This window comes from Paramormyrops kingsleyae, chromosome 9 (genome assembly GCF_048594095.1).
Source record: "Paramormyrops kingsleyae isolate MSU_618 chromosome 9, PKINGS_0.4, whole genome shotgun sequence".
NCBI lineage: Eukaryota > Metazoa > Chordata > Actinopteri > Osteoglossiformes > Mormyridae > Paramormyrops > Paramormyrops kingsleyae.
The window spans coordinates 2979313-3001935 of record NC_132805.1 but is presented as its reverse complement, the minus strand read 5'-3'; the positions used below and the strand labels follow the sequence as shown (position 1 = coordinate 3001935).

Below are 22623 nucleotides of genomic sequence, written 5' to 3'. Positions count from 1 at the left end.
AGCTCTACCAATATGGGTCTCGGATGGGTAGGTCAAGAAAAACCTGCCCGAAAACTCGGAACACAACGAAAGAATACAGACCGGCTAGGACATGTACGGATAGAGACTCGTCTCTGATGGGCTGAAACAAAGGCAAACGGACCTACTGGGATGCTGATGTTTATGAAACGCTGTCAGTCTCACAGTGCCTTTCGACCGACTTCAACGTGCGAAAGCTGTGTTCCTGTGTTCGGTGTGTTTACAGTACATTTAGTGATACAGTAATCACGCCCCCTAAGAAACTGAGCACTGATAGCAGCAAATCAAAGAGGAAGGTAGTGAGAGTAACTTTAGAATCTAAAAAGGAAATTATAGCAAGACTTGAAGGTGGTGCACGTGTGTCTGCTCTCGCTTTGGAGTCTGGGATTCTCATTTATTTCATGTTTATTGCTTTTGTATGTGTGCTCTTTCAAGTAATAGTATTTTATTGATTGTTAATGCTGTTCATCATTAAGTAGGGAGGTAGATTAGTTTAAATAGGCAATTATTTGGGGGTCTGGAACGGATTAATTTAATTTACACTGTTTCTTATGGGGAAATTTGACTTGGAACTCGACCAAATTGCAACTCAACCAGCCTTCTGGAACGAATTAAGTTCATGTTCCAAGGTACCGCTGTGCTTTCTTTAAGCTTATCCTTTACATAATTCAGGGTTGTTCTTTATGAGTAGTATTAGGTTCATGTTTAAGAATTATTAGGACATTTCTTCATGCTTGTATTGATTGCTGTCTTTTATTTATTCACCTGCAATCACAATTCTGAATACAATTATCTTAATTAAAGTTTTGAAGGAATACTTCACCCTTAAGCAGCTATGATTAAGAAATGCCCCAGGGAAATGTAATACTACTTTTTTCCTTAAATTAATATGGATTTATCCATCCATCCATCCATCCATCCATCTGCTTAGTCAGTCGAGAATCATGGTGTAGGCTGGTCATGGCTTGTGCTATCTTCAGCAATACATGACAAAACATAAGTCTTCTGCATGTCGAAGGAAATTGGGTTGAGATCTGTAGTATTTTCAGTTGAGATCTGAAGCGTTCTCTAAACACACATGTCCTAAACACGTTAAGATGCTTTGTGTAATTTTGTTTCTGCGATGCTCCGTACATAGCATGAGACTAATTGCAGATTTTGTGTCGCGTTGTTTTTGGCATAGCAAAGTCACATTGCTGTGTCAGTTCAACAAGACTTGCCCTCCAATCAAAGTGATCACAGACAAAATGAAACAAAATTAGGAAGTGGGTTGAAAATGGGTACTTCTTTCTGTGACAGGTTTAAGTAGGGGCAAATGATAGAAATGTGTAATTACAGGTAATAACTAGCCAGGTGTGATACTTCAGAAAAGAAAACTCAAGCAGATCGAAAATTATATTTTCTGAATCACCCTGTTCCAAACTGTTAGTCACGCTAAGAGTTATTCCTTCGTTTATAATTGCAATCTGCAAATAATAATGGTTGATTGCAGTTCACAATATGGGAGAAATAAAAATGGATTGCTAATGAAACTTTGAATTCTAGTCAAAGGAGAGTGATTGTTGGATATGGACACATTCCTATGGCGGTCTCTGTCACTTTTTATTTTACTTTGTTCTATTTTCTGCAGTCTGGTGCTTAACGGTGAAGATGGTGCTGCGCATAATTCCCACCACGTTGTACTGGTTTACTGATCAAGTTCCTCACTGTCCCAGCCTCTGTGACCAGGACCAGATTCCAGTGACCTTCCAGTCCTGTGTCATGGCCATGGACTGTGTGGTGGGTGACTGGACCCAGTGGGGCTCCTGCTCGAAGGACTGCCACGACCCCAACACCCCCGAGGGCCTGCGGACCCGCACCAGGCCCGTGCAGAAGCTACCCGTGGGGGGAGGAGCAGAGTGTCCCCCACTGGAGGAGTCTGAGCACTGCTCCCCCCCAGTAGAAGAGGTCCTGCCCTGTGCTGCGTAAGTGTCGCTCATTCCCGTAATGCATGAAGGAAGCAGAATGACTTTATTTGCGTAGCAGTTTTACGATTTAATTCTGCAAAGAAAATTCATCAGTTGGTCAAGGAATAATTAGGATTGCCAAAAAATGAAGGCTAATGAGCATCTCTTCTGTAAATAGTGCACATGCGGCGAGGTGTGTTTGACGGTGTACTCTGAGAACGAGGACATACAGAGAGAGACCCAGGTGCGTTTGACGGTGTACTCTGAGAACGAGGACATACAGAGAGAGACCCAGGTGCGTTTGACGGTGTACTCTGAGAGCGAGGACATACAGAGAGAGACCCAGGTGCGTTTGACGGTGTACTCTGAGAGCGAGGACATACAGAGAGAGACCCAGGTGCGTTTGACGGTGTACTCTGAGAGCGAGGACATACAGAGCGAGACCCAGGTGCGTTTGACGGTGTACTCTGACAGCGAGGACATACAGAGAGAGACCCAGGTGCGTTTGACGGTGTACTCTGAGAGCGAGGACATACAGAGAGAGACCCAGGTGCGTTTGACGGTGTGCTCTGAGAGCGAGGACATACAGAGAGAGACCCAGGTGCGTTTGACGGTGTACTCTGAGAGCGAGGACATACAGAGAGAGACCCAGGTGCGTTTGACGGTGTACTCTGAGAGCGAGGACATACAGAGAGAGACCCAGGTGCGTTTGACGGTGTACTCTGACAGCGAGGACATACAGAGAGAGACCCAGGTGCGTTTGACGGTGTACTCTGAGAGCGAGGACATACAGAGAGAGACCCAGGTGCGTTTGACGGTGTACTCTGAGAGCGAGGACATACAGAGAGAGACCCAGGTGCGTTTGACGGTGTACTCTGAGAGCGAGGACATACAGAGAGAGACCCAGGTGCGTTTGACGGTGTACTCTGAGAGCGAGGACATACAGAGAGAGACCCAGGTGCGTTTGACGGTGTACTCTGAGAGCGAGGACATACAGAGAGAGACCCAGGTGCGTTTGACGGTGTACTCTGACAGCGAGGACATACAGAGAGAGACCCAGGTGTGTTTGACGGTGTACTCTGAGAGCGAGGACATACAGAGAGAGACCCAGGTGCGTTTGACGGTGTACTCTGAGAGCGAGGACATACAGAGAGAGACCCAGAAGAAATGGGTCAAGATTTGTGCCAGGGTCAAACGTAGTGGGGGGTGACAAATCGAGTCCCTCTCTAATCTGAGCCCCCTGCAGATGGCTGTTATTGACAGACACATCTCCTTTGAATGGTTACAGTTAATACATGGAGGCTTTGCGTACCTCTAGCCAATGACTTGTCTGGAGTTATGTGTAAGTAATTCCAGTAAAGGTATTGGTTTCTGTTTTCATGGAGTTTCTTCTCTGACAAAGACGTACTATTTGTAACATCGGGAAGCAGTGCACCATTTGGTTTATGTTCCAGAATTTGTATATCCCGTCTGTTGGGCTATAATGATATAGCCAGAAACTTTTCTCCCTGTTTATTTAGTCTGGTCAACCCATACCACCACAGTGTTTCTCGTACCATTATATTATGGGGGCGCCCCACCCCCCCCCCCCCCAATGGCACCTCCCGCCCCCCCTTGAAGATCAAGTTAATTTTATTTAATTTTATTCTCTATATAGCGCCAGATCACAGCAGAAGTAATTTAAGGTTACCTTTCCTATAGCCTTATGTTATTTACCTTATTTACACAACAGCTTGTTATTTTTGTCTCTACACGGTTACGCGTTTACAATTCTCCTCTGCTCTCTGTACCATGCATGGTGAGCACACTCCCACCAGCGGACAGAGAGCGCGCGTTGGAAAATATGTCACGTCAACCACCTGAAAAGCAGACAAAAATATCTGTGTTTTTTTGACTGCTGTCATTAAAAGAAACACATGAACACCATGAATCCTGTTGGTGTCCGTCTGCCCCCCCCCCCAAAAAAAAGCTGTAAACCTAGGAGAAACACTGCACAATAAACTGACCAACAATCTTTATCATTAACAACCTACTTAGCTTGTGGGGTGTCACTAACTGGACAATAAACCAATAGCATTTCCATACTAGAATCTAATGGGGTCAAGTTTCATCAAATACTGTATGTATTCATTGATTTACGGTAAAATTTCTGCAGAGAATCGCTCTCTCCTCGCGGGGCGAAGGCCGGAGGGGCTGTAATTGGCTTCAGGTCTTATAATCAATAATGCAATACAACACTTTCTGCAAGTGTAGAATGAAAACTGCCACTTGACCTAATTTGAAGCTTCGAGAAATTTAAGCACAACATGCTGATACATTCGACCTGTGTGTTTTAAACTCTCTTTTTTGGGGAACTGGTTGTCATGATGACGTTTCTTTGATTACTAACAGGAGAATTCTATTATGTACTACTGGTGGATTTGACACAAATGAAGTAATAAAAGATTCCCATATTGATAGAGCATGTAAACAAGATAATATACCAGCGGAAACCTATTGGCCAAATGATTTTGTAACTGTTTTGTTGTATTGACCAAACAATAAAATGGATTGACACATTATAAATCCATACCATGGTGTTAATATATGCATTCTCAGAATAATTTATAATGGTGTGCATCTTAATGAATTACAGTAAGAAATGATGAAAAGATAAAAATGAATTCCGCAGTACATGCGTAAGGTGGTCATTGTGTTGCGTGAGACCTGCTGGGGTGTACGCTTCCCTGTTCCTATTTGCTGGGGTGTACATTTCCCTGTTCCTATCTGCTGGGGTGTATGCTTCCCTGTTCCTATTTGCTGGGGTGTACATTTCCCTGTTCCTATCTGCTGGGGTGTACATTTCCCTGTTTCTATCTGCTGGGGTGTACATTTCCATGTTCCTATTTGCTGGGGTGTACATTTCCCTGTTTCTATATGCTGGGGTGTACATTTCACTGTTTCTATCTGCTGGGGTGTACATTTCCCTGTTTCTATCTGCTGGGGTGTACATTTCCCTGTTTCTATCTGCTGGGGTGTACATTTCCTTGTTTCTATCTGCTGGGGTGTACATTTCCCTGTTCCTATTTGCTGGGGTGTACATTTCCCTGTTTCTATCTGCTGGGGTGTACATTTCCCTGTTTCTATCTGCTGGGGTGTTCCTATTTGCTGGGGTGTACATTTCCCTGTTCCTATCTGCTGGGGTGTACATTTCCTTGTTTCTATCTGCTGGGGTGTACATTTCCCTGTTCCTATCTGCTGTGGTGTACATTTCCCTGTTCCTATCTGCTGGGGTGTACATTTCCCTGTTTCTATCTGCTGGGGTGTACATTTCCCTGTTTCTATCTGCTGGGGTGTTCCTATTTGCTGGGGTGTACATTTCCCTGTTCCTATCTGCTGGGGTATTATGTTTCCCTGTTCCTATCCCAGCTACACCTGGAAGACCACGGAGTGGAGTGAGTGCAAGGTGGACGTGTTGCTAAGTCAACAGGACAGACGCCGTGGCAACCAGACCAGCCTGTGTGGGGGCGGGCTGCAGAGCCGGGAAGCCTATTGTGTCCAGAGCAACGCAGAGCTGCTTGCCTACCTCAACAACCTCAAGGACAAGGAAGGTATCTTGGCAAAGGACCAGTTATGACTGAACCTGTAACCAATGAAACCAATGAAAAAACAGATAGATTTCTGAGGTCCAGGGAGATTTTTTAAAAGGTCAAACTAGTCGCGTTACAGCACATTAACGTAGGACTGCATTTGACAGACTGAGAAGCTGGAAGAAAAATTAAATATGAGGTGATGTTTTATTCATTGCGTAAAAGAAAAAAAAGTCGTCATTGCAGAAATCAGTGGTTTTATGATAAACGTTTCACTTCTTTTTCCTGCACGGTTGGGGTTGTCACTCTCTTTAAATGACATCTGAATGATTAATTGCACTGAGGAAACATTATGAATGTGTTTGCATATATCTTCCACGTAACAGATGTTTGCCAATCCATGCATGTCCTACTGTAGTAGAGACATTATAGATATTCTTTGCATTTTTGTAAAGAAATTTGGAAAAAACCCTTCCCCATGTCATGATAAGCAATTGTATTCAGTTTTTTTGGTATCAGTATGTAAAGATTCTAATCCAGAAATGATATTTTGGCTTGGAATGAGTCAGTGTTTATGCTTTCTAAGCTCCCTTAAATGCTGCTGCAGCAGGACCCTCAGCTGACAGCTCAAATACGGCCTGAGGATTATCCCGCCTTTTCACCCATGCGAGCAACTTGCGAACAAGTAGCTCTTGGAGCTTCTGCGGTGGCGGTCAGCCGCACACTAGTGCAACGAATGAAAGATAAACAAGGAACTGGGAGCTGCGAGGGAAAGGGGCCGACGCGGCGGGAAGGGGTAGGGCGGATAGTGTGCCGTCTGAAGGCCCAGCCTCAGAGGGCCTGAGCTACTGGAGCTTTCAGCAGAGCTGTCCTTATCAGCACCCGACAGGAAATCTTCACATGCTGCTGCTGAGAGGACTTATTAAAATGTACAGTAGGGTAATAAATATGAGAGCGCATACTCAAAGAGGAAGCATAGACTGAGAAGAGAGTTTTTGTAGAAAGATAAGAAAAAAACACTTCATCTGAGCAAGCAGGGGGAGGGAAACTCAACAAAAAAAGTTCATTCAGGATTTAGCAACTATACGCCCAAGTGGAAAGTTTTCAAAAGCCCTTCTTTCACAGGTACCATCAGTAAAGGTGCGTTCCCACCGCGAGCTGCGAGAGCATCAAAGCAAACGGAAGTCATTCATTCTCAATGGGAGGGCGCGTGACCGGGCAACGAAGGGGCGACGTGTTGCGACGTAGCGTGTAGCGATTTGGTCGGTGTGAGCCTCAACTTTATGGTAATGAGCTATGACACATGTTTGGCGGCAACCAATCGGAATGTAGAGATGCTCCGCTATATAGAACATAAGCGTTTAAACTTTTGTTCCGACCAAACAGTTCCCAAGCACAATGGATGGGAAACTGTGTTGAATGTTGTCGGGGTATAAACTGTGAGGCAGAATACGTCTCCACATGGCATTTTTACCCTCTAGACATAGTTAAAAATGTCTGTGTTTAGGCAACATACACATTGCGCCTTTTAAAAAACACATCTAGACATGCATTTTTTTACCGTGTCAACATGGTACAAATGTACGTGTTAAAAAGGTCTTTCAGTACTGAGATATATACCTGGGCGAAAGGGTTCAGTCTGTAATGCATTATATTGGTTGCCATATGATAATATTTGGGCTTTAAATCATAACCACTGAAAGTAAAAATTTGTGAAAATTTCAACGAAGTGAAGTAGTCAAGGCTGCAGTGGGACTGCATTTCTGATCGGGAGTTCAAGCCCCCGGACAGCCCAATATAAAACTATATAAATAATTACATTGTCATTATTGAATTCCATTAACATTTCCGTTATCTAGGCTATTGAACGCACATTAATACCTAACCGCTTTAATTTTACGTTAATGTTATTTTTACTGGCACGTTTTACCGATATTAAAGCTTGGAGCGGCTTTGACATAAACAAGGAAGCTTAATCAAAGTGCACATTAAATATACAATCTATGCAAATTCCATAACATCTTTAATCAATAAATTATACAATTTGTTTTCCCGATTTTGCGCAGAACTTCATGTGCAATGATGCGAACTTTGACAGCGTTTCTATGCAAATGTGCCTTGTGTGATATTAATCCAACCTCTCAGCGGATCTAATTACACTAACCTGAGATTTAACTAACATCAGGTGAGTGCTGCTCTGAGGATTCAGACTGATTTTTGGTGGTGTAGGGAGAATGGGGGAATGCCGTATCAAGACTGTCACAGTTTGTACCCCAACGGCATTCCATACAACCATTGCCGTAGCAGCGTTCCCAGTTACTTATGCCGTGTCCCTGTTTGCTACAGGGACATAAATGTAAAAAAATGAGACATTGAATTAGGTGTTTGAAATTATTAGTGTTCCAGATGAGCTGTGTAAGTGCATAATATATATTTTGTAGAAAAAGGACGAAAACCGCATACTATTTTTGGAGCCTTAGCATGCAAAACAGTACGAATCGTAGGTAACTTTAACATTCTTTATTTATAGCAGTAGTATTTGTAACATAATTACTTTAACAAATTACATCCTATCAGTCGGGCACAAACGGAAGCTACAGTTTGCTTTGCAGCCGCTTTAATAAGTTTGCTAGACCTAGCAAGGCTAGCATTGTTAACGACTTTGTCCCCGCCCACTCCATCCACGTCAGAGCGTGTCCCCAGCACTAAGGCGGCCAGAACGAATGCTGATGCTCTCGCCGCCCACGTTGTGAACGTGCGGAAAGGCTGCAATATTGTGCACCGCCTGGCTAGAGTTGGACTGGCATGAAAATTGGCACTGGACTTTGGAGGTCCCCATGATAATCTGTTCTGGCCCACATGCCACCACCAGCAAAATGCCCGGTCTGCCAGATTTCCAGTCCATCCCTGCCTGTGGCCATCAGTGTGTTCCCAGTACGTTTTCGTTTGGTTTTGTTTCCCGTCAAACCCACGTACTTCTAACAGAAACATCTTCCTTTTGTTATAGGCAGTCGGTCTGAAGATGAACAGAAGCCAACTTCTCCTCCATTCCTTTCCATTACATTTGAAATTACAGGTAGGTGTTACGGTTTGGCTCCTTTTATTCTCCATCGTTCTGCAGTGATGGCTTTGTGGCTACATTACAAAAATAATATGTCTTAGATGCAGTATTCATTTATTCCAGCAAAGACACAGAAACATGCCGTTCTGTTCATATGACCAGACCGCTCCAGCTGCTCTGAACCAATTCAAAAGCAGGAGGGGGATTGAGTGAATACCTTCTGGCGCAGAGCTCAGAGTTCCCCGTGGCGGTTTGTCCGGAACTGCAAGCTCTGCTCTGACATTTAAAGGCCCCCTTACCTCCTTGCTTCACCTCTTCAAGTGCCGGGTAGCGTGAGAAATGCTGGCAGGGTGTGCCATTTATTCTCCCTTCCTTCATCTCCTGTTCTCTCCGTCATTCTCTCCTCCCATTTCGTCTACCTAGCTTTACCCCAAAAACACGAACACATCTTTGAATTATTGAATAAATATTCATCTCTCACACAACACTGTTGCGTGAATATCTTATTAAGCCTGGGTAAACACCACTGCAGTGCCTGTCAACCACAGCAGATGTGTATTCTAAGAAAGACGCCGCACTGCTCCTTTCATGTAAATCTTGCAAATATCATTTCGTTGCTGAGTTTAGTGTCACGCACCAGGAATGCCAAAAACAAACCACGCCAAGCCTAAGTGTAAGTGGGTCTTTACCAAATATAATAACAGCTTTATAGTCCGTTTATGGTATATGTTCACCTTGGTTTGGAGACAGACAGATATACCAGTATTTACATAAAATCATCACTTTTAGGTTTTAACACCAGCTTGTTTAATTTACGTGAAAGAATCTGGTTATTAAGTACTTGTTAGAGAAAGTATTTCCATATTGCCAAACGACATTTTGCGGTTGTTTGACTAATAAATGATCGAGATTACAATTGGAGCCTGTGAAATATGGATTTTCCACTCTATGGTTTGCTTTGCATATGCAGAGATGCAGTAGGGAATAGAGATAGTACTGTAACTGGCTCTCTGTGAATGTTTTGGAAGCCTGATCATTATAGGGAGAAGCTAACACTTAACATTTCAAGCAGCGCTCACATTTTGTTTGTGCATTTTTCTTGCCTGTTTTCCATTGTGAGTTAGAGGATGTTGAGTGATTGAAAACTCTATAGTTTTGGGCTGCATTTGCTTGGAAGAGAAACTTGATTTACTCAAAGGACCAAGAGGCGAAGGCAGAGTGATTGTGAACCGTCTCTACAAATAATCCAGCTGCTGACTGAATCTCAGCCCAATACATAAACAATTTCCGGAGTGAAACATACATCATGTTCTACACCATAGATGATGGTTAGAGTTCTTGAACACTTCAGGAAGAAAACTTCTGCGGAAGTTCATGGCTTGATTGGCATTGCCTCAAACTATTATAAATGTGTTTTATTTACAAGTTTACCAAAAGCCTGACTGGGTGGAATGTAAATATATGGCAGGGTGATGAACTACATAGCACATTTCCATTTAAATGCTGAAGCTGTTCGAGCTCCTCCATGCACATGCTCTACATGGAGAAGGAGTGATCAATAAACAAACAAACAATAACATGTGCTGAAGCAGCAGAACCACTGGGCATGGGGGGTTGGGGGCACCTAATTAAGGAGGAACACCCGGGGAAGAGGGGCCGCACCATCTGGCGGGGGAAATTGAAACTCATGTCCAGAACAAGGTCAATCTGCAAGGAGACACTCATTAATCAGGCTTTGCTATGTGAAGTGGAGGGTCTGGAAGTGACAGGGTTAATGAAAATGTCACCATGTTAACACCGAGATACAGCTCAGTCTTGCATGAAACCTTTGTTTTTTAACCTTTTCCTTAGAAATGGGCACATCACCTATAGCAGATATATTTACTATGTAGCTATAGAGATATCTGTACCTGACATACAGTATCTAACTAATTCTGTTTCCAACATTAGGGGCTAACATTCTGCTAATACCTGACACATAATCGTTGTCTGTTCCCAGCCAGAAGTTTAAAAATGTTACATTTACATTCAAACGTTAAAAAAAAAAAAAAACATTAAAAATTGCATTTAACAATAATAATTCCTGGTTTGGATTTGTTTCTGTTTTTCATCAGATGTGGTTAGACCTTCTCATAAAGGTTGTCTTCCATCCATTTTTCCAAGGGACTTGGCAGAAACAAAAATGCGAAGCTGTTTCAGATAAATGTGTGTCTTGCGGAAATTTTAACAAACAAAAAAATGCTTTCTAAATGTAAATGTTTTACAGCAGGGAGATGCAGTGCCCTGTCTGCAAATTCATGGTCATGAACAGAGGTACTCGAGAATGTTAACAACAAAGCTTGAGCTTCATATTCAAACAGACTCATACTATTGGCTACAGCACATGTGTTAATTCCCATAATAACAAGTAAACAAAAAAGTATCCCATGCTTGCATATATGAATGGGAACATAAACAGTTTTTAATATACAAAAAAGCTGAGTAAATGATACATTTTAAATAATGAATGCGTGGCACAAATAATGTTTTTGACTTTCAGCTGCTCGTCCGGTGGATAACAAACTGTGCATGGGGTCCGTCCCGAACACGACTCAGCAGTGCCACATCGCCTGTCCCGTGGAGTGCGGGGTCTCTTCCTGGGCGGCGTGGGGGCTGTGCACCTCTGAGAACTGCGAGGACCTGGCTGGGAAAAAGGGTATGCCCCCCTCATGTCGACACGGACGTGGGAGCCAGTGGATCGATATGCTTCTCAACCGAGGCCACGGGGTTGGGGGCAATTTCTATGGCAGGCGAATGCAAACAGAATGTTGTTTAAAGCAGTGGTCACCCACTGGTGGAGGCAGTGGACCATGTCTTTGTGTTGCGGATGGAATTTGGGCCTCAGTGAAAAATAGATGGAGACCCCTGGTCTGAAGCATCGGGGTTGGACTGTTATTTTTGTGCTTGTGTTATTTTTATTGTAGTTCCACCTCTGGCCCCCACCGCTGTGTGAATTTGACTGGTCGAGCAAATATTTTTGGCTGTAAAAAGTGCACAGGAATAATTTTGAGACTTTAGCGAGAGAGTGTGACATCCGTGGCGTCCCCATGAGCCAGCTGATGATGCTGGCCTTGTTTCCTCGCTGTTACGGACATTGTCGCTGACACTCCCAATCGGACGACTGACTCACATCCAAAATGAGATGGGAATTTAATTTAATTTTTTGTGCGTTTTCGGGTCGTGTCTTTCTGTTGTTGTACTGGACATGGTTTCCAGATCCAGTTACAACCTGGAGTGCCCAAATGCCATTGTCATACTTTATAAGAATTTATACATAATGAATGTTGTTTAATATAAATAGGTATGTATCCTGTTTTGGAAGCTAAATTCAAAACCCGCCTCAAATTAATTAATACCTTTTAAGTACATTGTAGCATTTTTAATCAGAAATTGCCCTTAAGCTCTTGTTGGATTAAATGAAACATAATTAACTTTTGTTTTTCTCTTGACTTTTCCCTATTCTACAAACTTTTAGTGCTGTTTTAACTTCTCATAATATAATATTGTCTTGATATATAATATATTATATTATAAATGCTATAATATATTGTATTATAGCAGGGTATTAAGTCCTCCTCACCTTCAGCATTTTGGTAGTTGCATAGCTGTTTTTACCCAGTCACATGGATTTCAGCTGTATCATCCTTACATTGGGAGAAAGGCGAAATGTGCAGGTAATATACTGATACTACAGTACTGTTACTACAGCTAAATAATGCGGTTGTTATATTAGAGGCTGAAAAGACCATGCATTCATGTAGCAATAATGAGAGAGTATGGCTTGTTAAGTCGGAGCTGATTTTATGCGCTTTTAATCAAATTTTTTTTTGAAGGGCTCAAGATGAGGAAACGCGTGATTGTCAGTGAGCCAGCGGGCGGGATGGAGAGCTGTCCACACCTGGGGGAGGCGATACCGTGCGACGAGCCGACCTGCTACAGCTGGCAGCTGGTGGAGCTGGAGGACTGTGTCCCGAGCGGCGAGCGAGAGTGCGGCCCCGGAACACAGCTCCCGCAGGTCCAGTGCGGTGACAGTGACGGTAAGGACCCCCTGGAAATGGAAATTCACTGCCAGTGACGGCCGTCCCCTTTGAAGGAATGAAGATGAGTGGTGAAGTCAGTAATTCCCCTAAACAGGGGCGTCGCCGGGGCTGTATTAGGGGGGCTTTTATTCCTTAACCCCCTCATTGCCATTCATGTTTATTAAAATCCATAAAATTGTGTCGTTGCATCTCCCAAGAGCCAGAGAAAATGGGAGATTTTGTACATCTCACTGGGGACTGAGCCCCCATAAGTGTCAAATTATGGAAACACCCCTGCCCCTAAATACTTCTATGTATTCACAGAATGATGGAGAAAAAAGTGAAAAACTCTACTGTTTGTTATAGTCCATCCGTCCATCCATCCATCTATCCATCCCTTCATCCCTTCCACCACTTTTCCAGTGCAGGATCATGGTGAACCTGTTCACAAGATCAATGGAACATCAGTTAGGGGATGCAGTGGGTGGGATGCCAGTGTAGTTCATATACCTTCCAACTACAGTATACTGTAGTTCAGGTGCATCTAATAACTCCTAAGAACCCAAACAAACTGAACTGCGGCTGACTGAGGGCTGCAGAAATCTCCAAGTACATCTTCGTGTCATCGCTGTCTTTTTTGACCTGTGTAAGAAGGAATCGACGTGTATTTGCAGGTTGTTTTAGGGCAGCAGTCCTAGCATGCATTAATAATATTTTAACCCTCTTTGTGCTGGATTTTTTTTTCCCACTGTAGCCATTGCAGTGTTGCTTGTTTCAGGAGGGTGATTGCTGCTATTCCTGCTGGTATCTGCGGCAGATTGCTGTCCCGCAGCTCGCGGACCCCACTGCAATTGTAAATGTGCTGGCTCTGCGTCAGTCAGTAGGATGCTAGCGTGCGCGGCCTGTAGCATCACGGTCACACTTCCACAGGGGCTCAAATGGCAACACCCCAAAACTCAGCCATTGGGCATGCTCAGTGCAGCCATTGGGCATGCTCAGTGCAGCCATTGGGCATGCTCAGTGCAGCCAAGCTGGACACCGTACACTGAGTTGGAGCCAAAAAGAAATTAAGGATTCCAATGGAGACAGAAGATGTTGGTATGTTATATTTGGAATACACAGATCTATATTGATGTTGTCTTTCTCACTTTCATATTCAGATTTGCATTCATCTGTCTGTCTTCCAACTGATTATGCAGTACGAGGTTGTCGGAAGCCTTGGAGTCTATTCCAGGAAGCACAGGGCAGAAGGCAGAGAGCATCCTGGATCGTATGGGTGTACTATTCTGAATTTATATAATAATACTCTATATTTGTATGCGTACTGCCATGTTTTGTCAAGGGAATAAAAGGTATTGTTAAACCATATCTTAAATAGAGGTGTAGTGTCTCGCTCAAAAATGGCGACGGTTGAGATCATTAGGATGCTCTCATGTAGAGGTCAGTCAACATGGCCTAGCTAGATTAAATCCTTTCTGGGCAAAAGAATAAACTGTTTATGTTTTGCTGCTGAGGAATGACTAGGGGAATAGCATAGCTCATTCTGAAACCATGCTATTCACGTTTACTCTTTGAGTCACAAAATCTGTTGTCATAACAAAGTGGTTGCCAGACAGAAAAGCCTGTGGGACACTAATGAAGACCCAGAGGTGGAGCCTTTGTCTGCATCCCTTAAATGACGCCCTAATTCACAGTATCCAGGCTCTGCTCCCCTCAGTGACAAATGACATGTTGCATAACGTCACTGCTGTTGTCATTCTAAAGACTTCACTGCTGAAAATGCAACCAAAAGCATATACAGGAAGGTATAGATAAAAGTTCCTTGGTCTCTCAAGCAGACAGGCCTGGTGAAATGGAAGTTTTACTTTATGATGCGTATCAACTTAGCATACAGTGTGTGCTTTACATCAGCAGCTGGGCATTTAGTGTCTAACAGGCAGAGGAAACATACATGCATTTAGAAAAGTGTTATGTGTGAGGAACCAGTAAAGCACACAGGACAAAGCGCTCGAGGCTCATTGACTGGTCATTGAATAGAATTTACCCCAATATGTACAGGCATAACCATCTTAAGAAACTCTCATTTTGTGTCAAATTCATCGTAAGGAATTGAGCAGTAGTATCTCTCTCTCTCTCTCTCTTTTAACAACCCTGAAACACAGTATTTCATTTTGACCCAGTTTCAGTTCCTGACAATTACAGGGTTTCTCCTCCGTGGAAAATAGCATCTGTTCTCCAAGGTGACTTCTTTGTCTTTCCTGGGGAGTCAAAATGGGGGTGATGACAAGCACGTCATTCCATACTCTGTACTGGGTACTCACTGTATTCATGAATGAGTTGTACTTACTTTAAATTCAGTTAAATTGGCAATTTCAGTAAAATCTCTTATACAGCTTGGGACTTCTGCGTCAGACCACGCTACAAAGAGTTGCCTTTAGAGAGTTGCTTGGACTAGGCTCACTGATAACCTCCGCAGAGTTTGTTACTTAAATGCTCTTCCTATTGGTGTGGTGTTTACTGACAGCTCTGTAAGCACCTTTGCCCTGTCTTTCCCCACCTATTGCTCCCTGGAGACTCATATTTGACTCGGTTGCTAATTGACCCTCTGCTGTTCATTGATGAAAATTGATTAATTCTTTTCCCCAAGGTTCTCGGCCTGTTGTTAGACTCACTATACAGTACTTCACTGAATGATGAGGTATGTGGAGACTCACAAAGGTGGAGTCCACACGCCAGATAATGATCAATACAAATGGCGCAGGGTCTTTTGTCGATAAGGCCCTCTGTCCCCGTTCTCCGGCTCCTGAACTTATAAATCCGCAGTGTTTGTCCATGATATCTGTAACAAATTAAGGAAGCCATTGAGTTTGAGTGTCTCACACATTCTGCCCTTGTGATTCTTTCATATGTATGATCCATCAGGATCAGCACGTTTTCCCATCTGTCAAGATTAACAATCCCCCAAAAACATTCTAATAGAATGCATTTTCTGTTGAGAAAACCAGACATCAACTGCACCATTAATTTGAATGGATTCATATGCTTCACACAAGACAGATAACCTATTTATGACAGTCCCAAAATAAGATACACAAGGACACCCTAGTTACATTAGTAAGCATTTCTGCAGGTGATAGTCTGGATCCAGTGTTATAAAGGATCATTTATTTGCCATTTGCACAAGTTTGAGTACAGGTACACTGGAATGCGTCTCTTCGCTTACCCCATTATTCTCTCCATGACATACATGTGTAGGTGACAGCAAGCCTGGGGGGCAGAGCGCAGTGTCAGCCAGCATAGAGCGCCCCTGGACCTGGGGGCTCAGGGGCCCTGCTCAAAGCCCGACCAAAATGCGACTATCCTGCCTTATGGTGTTTCCATAGGTAACGTGGTGCACCGTCAGCTCTGTGAGGGAACCTCCTACCCGCAGCCCGTGCCCTGCGAGCTGCCCTGTCCCACAGACTGCGTCCTCAGCCCCTGGACGTCATGGTCCTCATGCTCCCACACGTGCTCAGGCAGAGCTGTGGAGGGCAAGCAGATGAGAGCTCGTGCCATTCTGGCTTACAGTGTTGGAGAAGGTGAGCAGGACACCCCCCCCCTCCCCCCCAAAAAAAATACTTGTTAAGATGTGTATCAGAATACGCAGCACAGTGAACTGCTTAATAAATAAGGTATACATGTATCACAGACGTAATCATACAGTAACTGTATACATTACACATTATATAGATAGATAGATAGATAGATAGTAGATAGATAGATATCTTATGTTTAATAATATAATATTGTAATATTTCTTTTTCATGCTGTGACATTTGTGTAGTGTGTAATTTGCGTTTGTATATACAGTGTGTGTGTGTGCGTGTTATATATCACTGTGCAGAAGAGTCTTGAAATGCTATGGAATGTTATGGAAATTTAAATGAACGTCATGTTACCTGCCAAAGTGTCCTAGCTGTGTCACGACCTTCACGTCACCCCAGTATTTATCACCCCAGTATTTATCACCCCAGTATTTTCTATTACCAACTAGTATTTCCATATGTTTTTTGAAGTCAACCACTGGTATATTTTGTTTGCCCGATCAATACATCATGTAGTTTATTAACTTCTTCATTTAATTAAGTGTGATGATGGTCGAACTTAAGAAATATATGGAATGGAAGGATAGATCTGGGGCTATTTTCTGTTGCCTTATTATAGCACATTGTTATATTGCGTGACCGTTGACTGTTTTGTCCAAATCCATTCATCGTTCTATCCAGTCATTCAGCAGGAATCCTTGCTGGAACGTCCCAGCCGAGGTATTTTGGGACTTAAAGCAGGGCTGTTTTAGGACTTGAAACCAGACCTCCAGAATTTAGGGCTGTGTCCTCATCCGCTGTGCTGCCTGCTGCCCATATGGGCATCCACCCCCTGCTCAAGAGAATCTCACTGGCTTCAAAAATTGCCTCTTCTTGGAGCAGGAAGCGTTTCAAAGGCTGTGTCTGATTTGCACAGTAATGGACTCATTGTAATGTAGAAACCTCTGGGTAAGACTTGATCCACCAAGCGATTGTCTGTATCCTGAAGGAGGTTTGGGGGAGTCGGATCAGAAGAGAGAGAGAATTGCAGCACTGTATCTTTTGTTGTATGGCCTCTGTTGGGTGATTTTTGTTCCATCTTTAAATACATAAGCAAAGATGGATAGTAGCATGTGGTGAACTTTCTGCATAGCAATACAATGAGGCTTTTGATTTTTGTCAGTATTAGGTCCCTGTGATGGTGGGATCCTTAAATTTACTGACCTTTTAACCTGCTTTCATCATGTACCACAGAGTCCTGCATGGTATCGGTGATCCTTGCTGGATGAGTTGCTTTAATAATAACCGGCCACCCATATTCCATTGGGATCTACCTTACAGTGCAACAAGACTGAATATATCCATAGTCAGACAGCTAAATGGTTTGGCATACAATGTGCAGTACTGACTACTCAACTAAGTTTACAAAAACTATTCTTTATTTTTTCAAAAACACAAAGTAAATACAGTATATAGTATTATTTATACTTTTTTATTAGCCTTTATGATTATTTTCTCATTTTTGATAATGCCATGTACATGACATCATACGTTGCTGCCACAATTTATTAGTATTTATTATTGAATAATTAAATCATTTGCTGTCCCCAATCACTTACAGCTTTATTGTTATTGGCTTCAATCATTGAGTCATTAGATTCTGATTGGCAGACCACCACCCGATATGAGTCATTAGATTCTGATTGGCAGACCACCACTCGATATGAATCATTAGATTCTGATTGGCAGACCACCACCCGATATGAGTCATTACATTCTGATTGGCAGACCACCACCCGATATGAATCATTAGATTCTGATTGGCAGCCCACCACCCGATATGAGTCATTAGATTCTGATTGGCAGACCATCACCCAAAATGAGTCATTAGATTCTGATTGGCAGACCACCCCCTGATATGAGTCATTAGATTCTGATTGGAAGACCACCACCCGATATGAGTCATTAGATTCTGATTGACAGACCACCACCCGATATGAATCATTAGATTCTGATTGGCAGCCCACAACCCGATATGAGTCATTAGATTCTGATTGGCAGACCACCCCCCAAAATGAATCATTAGATTCTGATTGGCAGACCACCCCCCGATATGAGTCATTACATTCTGATTGGAAGACCACCACCGATATGAATCATTACATTCTGATTGGCAGACCACCACCCGATATAAGTCATTAGATTCTGATTGGCAGACCACCACCCAAAATGAGTCATTAGATTCTGATTGGCAGACCACCCCCGATATGAGTCATTAGATTCTGATTGGCAGACCACCACCCGATATGAATCATTAGATTCTGATTGGCAGCCCACAACCCGATATGAGTCATTAGATTCTGATTGGCAGACCACCCCTCGAAATGAATCATTAGATTCTGATTGGATTCTGATTGGCAGACCACCCCCCGAAATGAATCATTAGATTCTGATTGGCAGACCACCACCCGATATGAGTAATTAGATTCTGATTGGCAGACCACCACCCAAAATGAGTCATTAGATTCTGATTGGAAGACCACCACCCGATATGAGTCATTAGATTCTGATTGGCAGACCACCACCCGATATGAATCATTAGATTCTGATTGGCAGCCCACAACCCGATAATGAGTCATTAGATTCTGATTGGCAGACCACCCCCGAAATGAATCATTAGATTCTGATTGGCAGACCACCACTCGATATGAATCATTAGATTCTAATTGGCAGACCACCACCCGATATAAGTCATTAGATTCTGATTGGCAGACCACCCCCCGAAATGAGTCATTAGATTCTGATTGGCAGACCACCCCCCGAAATGAGTCATTAGATTCTGATTGGCAGACCACCACCAGATATGAGTCATTAGATTCTGACTGGCAGACCACCACCTGATATGAATCATTAGATTCTGATTGGCAGACCACCACCTGATATGAGTCATTAGATTCTGATTGGCAGACCACCCCCCGAAATTAGTCATTAGATTCTGATTGGCAGACCACCACCCGATATGAAACATTAGATTCTGATTGGCAGCCCACCACCCGATATGAGTCATTAGATTCTGATTGGCAGACCACCCCCCGAAATGAGTCATTAGATTCTGATTGGCAGACCACCCCCCGAAATGAGTCATTAGATTCTGATTGGCAGACCACCACCCGATATGAGTCATTAGATTCTGACTGGCAGACCACCACCTGATATGAATCATTAGATTCTGATTGGCAGACCACCACCCGATATGAAACATTAGATTCTGATTGGCAGCCCACCACCCGATATAAGTCATTAGATTCTGATTGGCAGACCACCCCCCGAAATGAGTCATTAGATTCTGATTGGCAGACCACCCCCCGAAATGAGTCATTAGATTCTGATTGGCAGACCACCACCAGATATGAGTCATTAGATTCTGACTGGCAGACCACCACCTGATATGAATCATTAGATTCTGATTGGCAGACCACCACCTGATATGAATCATTAGATTCTGACTGGCAGACCACTACCCGACAACCTTTCACATGGTTCTACTGAACGACAGCCACCCCCCCCCGAGCTGTGCTAATGCAGATTCACACTGGTGGCATGAAGCTCAGTGACCCACCACGCCCGTAAATGTCAGCGCTTTTCGAAAGATACTCAGTGCTCCTGAAAACCAGCCGTCTGGCCGCAGAACACGATCAGGGCTGCGTACCAAAATGGCAATTACTTTGCTGGGAGGTTCAAGGAGTGTTTTTAATATAATACCATTGGCAATTTGCTTCTGTTTACACCAATATTCGGAAAGTCAGCTGGGTTACGGCAACGCATTACACTCAGACCGGAGCGAGAAATTGTGCCCGGTGCAATTTAGATTGGATGTAAAATAAACGATTCAAAGGAATAGCATGATGTGAGGTTAATTTCACGCTAAAGAGGGGTGGTGTTTGAAATGTCATTACCTGCTATAAGCCAGGGCTGAGCCTTTTTCATTAATCTGTACTGTTCTGGGTGTCCTCCAGGGGGGGCTCCTTGCCCCAATGCCAGCTCCCTGCAGGAAGTGCGGAGCTGCAACGCCCATCCCTGCACGGTCTACCACTGGCAGACGGGCCTCTGGGGCCAGTGCACTGAGGACGCGTCCGCCTCAGTGTCCAACGGCACCAGCTGGAGCGGCGACACCGCGTGCGGCATCGGCATCGGCGTACAGGCCCGCAAGGTCATCTGCGTCCGGGTCAACGTGGGCCAGGTGCCTCCCAAGAAGTGAGCAGTAACCAAGAAGTATAAAGGGCATTTGTTCCACAGGGGCATTTGTTCCAGCTGAAAGATGATTGGTCCTCGGAGTGCCCCCATCCCTGTCACTCACCGATTCAAAGCACATTATTGGCTAATAATAAGGTTGGGCCCTCTGTGTGTATTATGATCCCTCATATGTCCCCACCTTAAAAAGAGATCCTAGTAACGCCCCTGAAAGTAAGGGAACAGCTTGTTTTGTTGATTTTCATTGAAATCGTGTCAGACTCGCTGCACAAACAATCTGTACTTCTACTACGCGGAGTAAACACCGAAGGAGCCTTGCTGTACTTTCATGGTCAGCCTAAAACCCGTCCAGCGTTCCCCTTAAATCCAACATAAATCTGTGTGGCAGTCGTTTAGACAGCTGCTTCGTTTCTTGGCCGCTGGAGCGTTACCAGTTGATGTGCTGCAGGACACTTACAAGTGTTGAAAGAAACAAGTTAGAAAACCTCCGGAGGATCGCTGTGTGCGATGAATCACTGGCTGAGCTTAAACCAATAAGAGCCCCAAGGGAGCTAATAAAGGGACTTCTGGGGAGTGACTTAAATGCATTTGTGTTTGACGTTGCACAGAGCCGTGGCCCTTATAGCTCAGTCCTCCAGCAGCGAGAAGGATTGGAGGCTTTAATGGAGTCTGGGTAGGAAGCTGAGCCACCCAGCCTACTTCTGTATTTTGTCTAGACAGACGTGATGAGGTCCACCATGATCCACCTGACGAGCTCACAGTAAACTAAGTCAATGCATGTGCTCCATCCCTTAATCAAAGCCGTGTCAATAGAAGATTGCAGATAATCACATCTTGCATTGTTCTTCTCTAAGGGTGGCTGTTTTCTGTCATGTCGGCAACACTTTAATCAATGAGGCTATAGGTAGATCATATTTAATAGGCATTATTGTGTCAGATCCATTGTGATGTTTGGGGTCCCTGCTGAAAATAGGCACCTAAAAAACAGCTGGTTTTCGCTGGTCTAAGATTGTCTTGGATGGTCAGATGCCAGTTCTTGCTCATCTTTGATACTTTCACTGGGTGTGGCCCGCCTGTCAAGCTGGTCATGCTGGTATGACCAGCTAAACCAGCTAGAATGACCATCATAAGCTTATATGACCAGTATACCATCAAAAATCATGCAAAACATACCTTAAGCTGGTCAGCTACCATAAGTTGACCAAACTCGTTTTTTCAGTGGGGGTTTATGAAATAAAATTGTTACTACTGCTTCACTATCTGCCCAGGAATATGATTTCAAATCAATACCAACCTTCAGGACACTAGAGAACAAGATTTCCTTCTGTAAATATATGTTAAAAAAATAATTTAATGTTGCAGACTATTTTAGATGCTGTGAATGATCAGTGTGATATTTCGGTAGATCCGGAATCTTAAAAGCTTTTGAGAGTCAGGTTATTACTCTATTTTCTGTATCAGTAAATGTGCTGAATTTGAGTCCAGGGGCAGGAAACACGCAGTGCCGTCTTCCCAGGCAGAAATCGGGTCTCAGTTCCTAGCAGAGGGATTTTGTTTCAGTCTAACGGATTTTTCACTTTCACTGGTATTAAAAATAAATCTGTGCTTACAGCTATTGCTTTAATGCATTCTGGCACTCAGGCAACAGCACGTAGACCGACGCTTTAGCTTGGTCCGGAAAGAACCTCACATGACATCCTGATGTTAGCCTCCACGCAGGCGATCTGAAGTGACTGTGCAGCACAACAAGAGCTAGGAGTTCGACGTAGTATTAAGCCAAGTCAGATCTGCCAAACATTCAGATCATTGTCCTTAATTTAGCTGGACAATTCACTGGGTTTATATTCATCCAGTTGACGAGTGCTGGTATTTTAAACGAGACGGAAGATTAAATTTAGACTCTAGCCCATATGCCTGTAAACTGTTAAATATAATCTCATCCAACTACACTGATTATCTCACCTTTATATAACAAAATTGTGCAATATGAGCTCCACCAAGCACAAGTGAGTTTAATCCACTGCTGAAGAAGCCGCGGAGAAGCCTTTCTTAGGGTTGCATGATAGCTCATTTCCGAATGCCTTAACCTCCATTCACATGAGAACAGCCTATGTAGGGTTCGCTGATCTCCAGAGGCAGTCATGATGTTGTGTTGGG

General features: G+C 43.6%; 1 protein-coding gene across 1 annotated transcript in view; it reads left to right on the top strand.

Annotated features, from left to right (window-relative positions):
• Nucleotides 1-22623, top strand: part of thsd7ab (thrombospondin, type I, domain containing 7Ab) — a 90772-nt gene that overhangs the window by 34855 nt on the left and 33294 nt on the right. Inside the window, exons 3-9 of the mRNA XM_023802723.2 lie at nucleotides 1734-1982; nucleotides 5373-5554; nucleotides 8541-8609; nucleotides 11134-11289; nucleotides 12467-12670; nucleotides 16036-16230; nucleotides 20232-20469. Coding sequence (XP_023658491.2) covers nucleotides 1734-1982; nucleotides 5373-5554; nucleotides 8541-8609; nucleotides 11134-11289; nucleotides 12467-12670; nucleotides 16036-16230; nucleotides 20232-20469 — 1293 coding nt within the window. The remainder of the gene's footprint in view (nucleotides 1-1733; nucleotides 1983-5372; nucleotides 5555-8540; nucleotides 8610-11133; nucleotides 11290-12466; nucleotides 12671-16035; nucleotides 16231-20231; nucleotides 20470-22623) is intronic.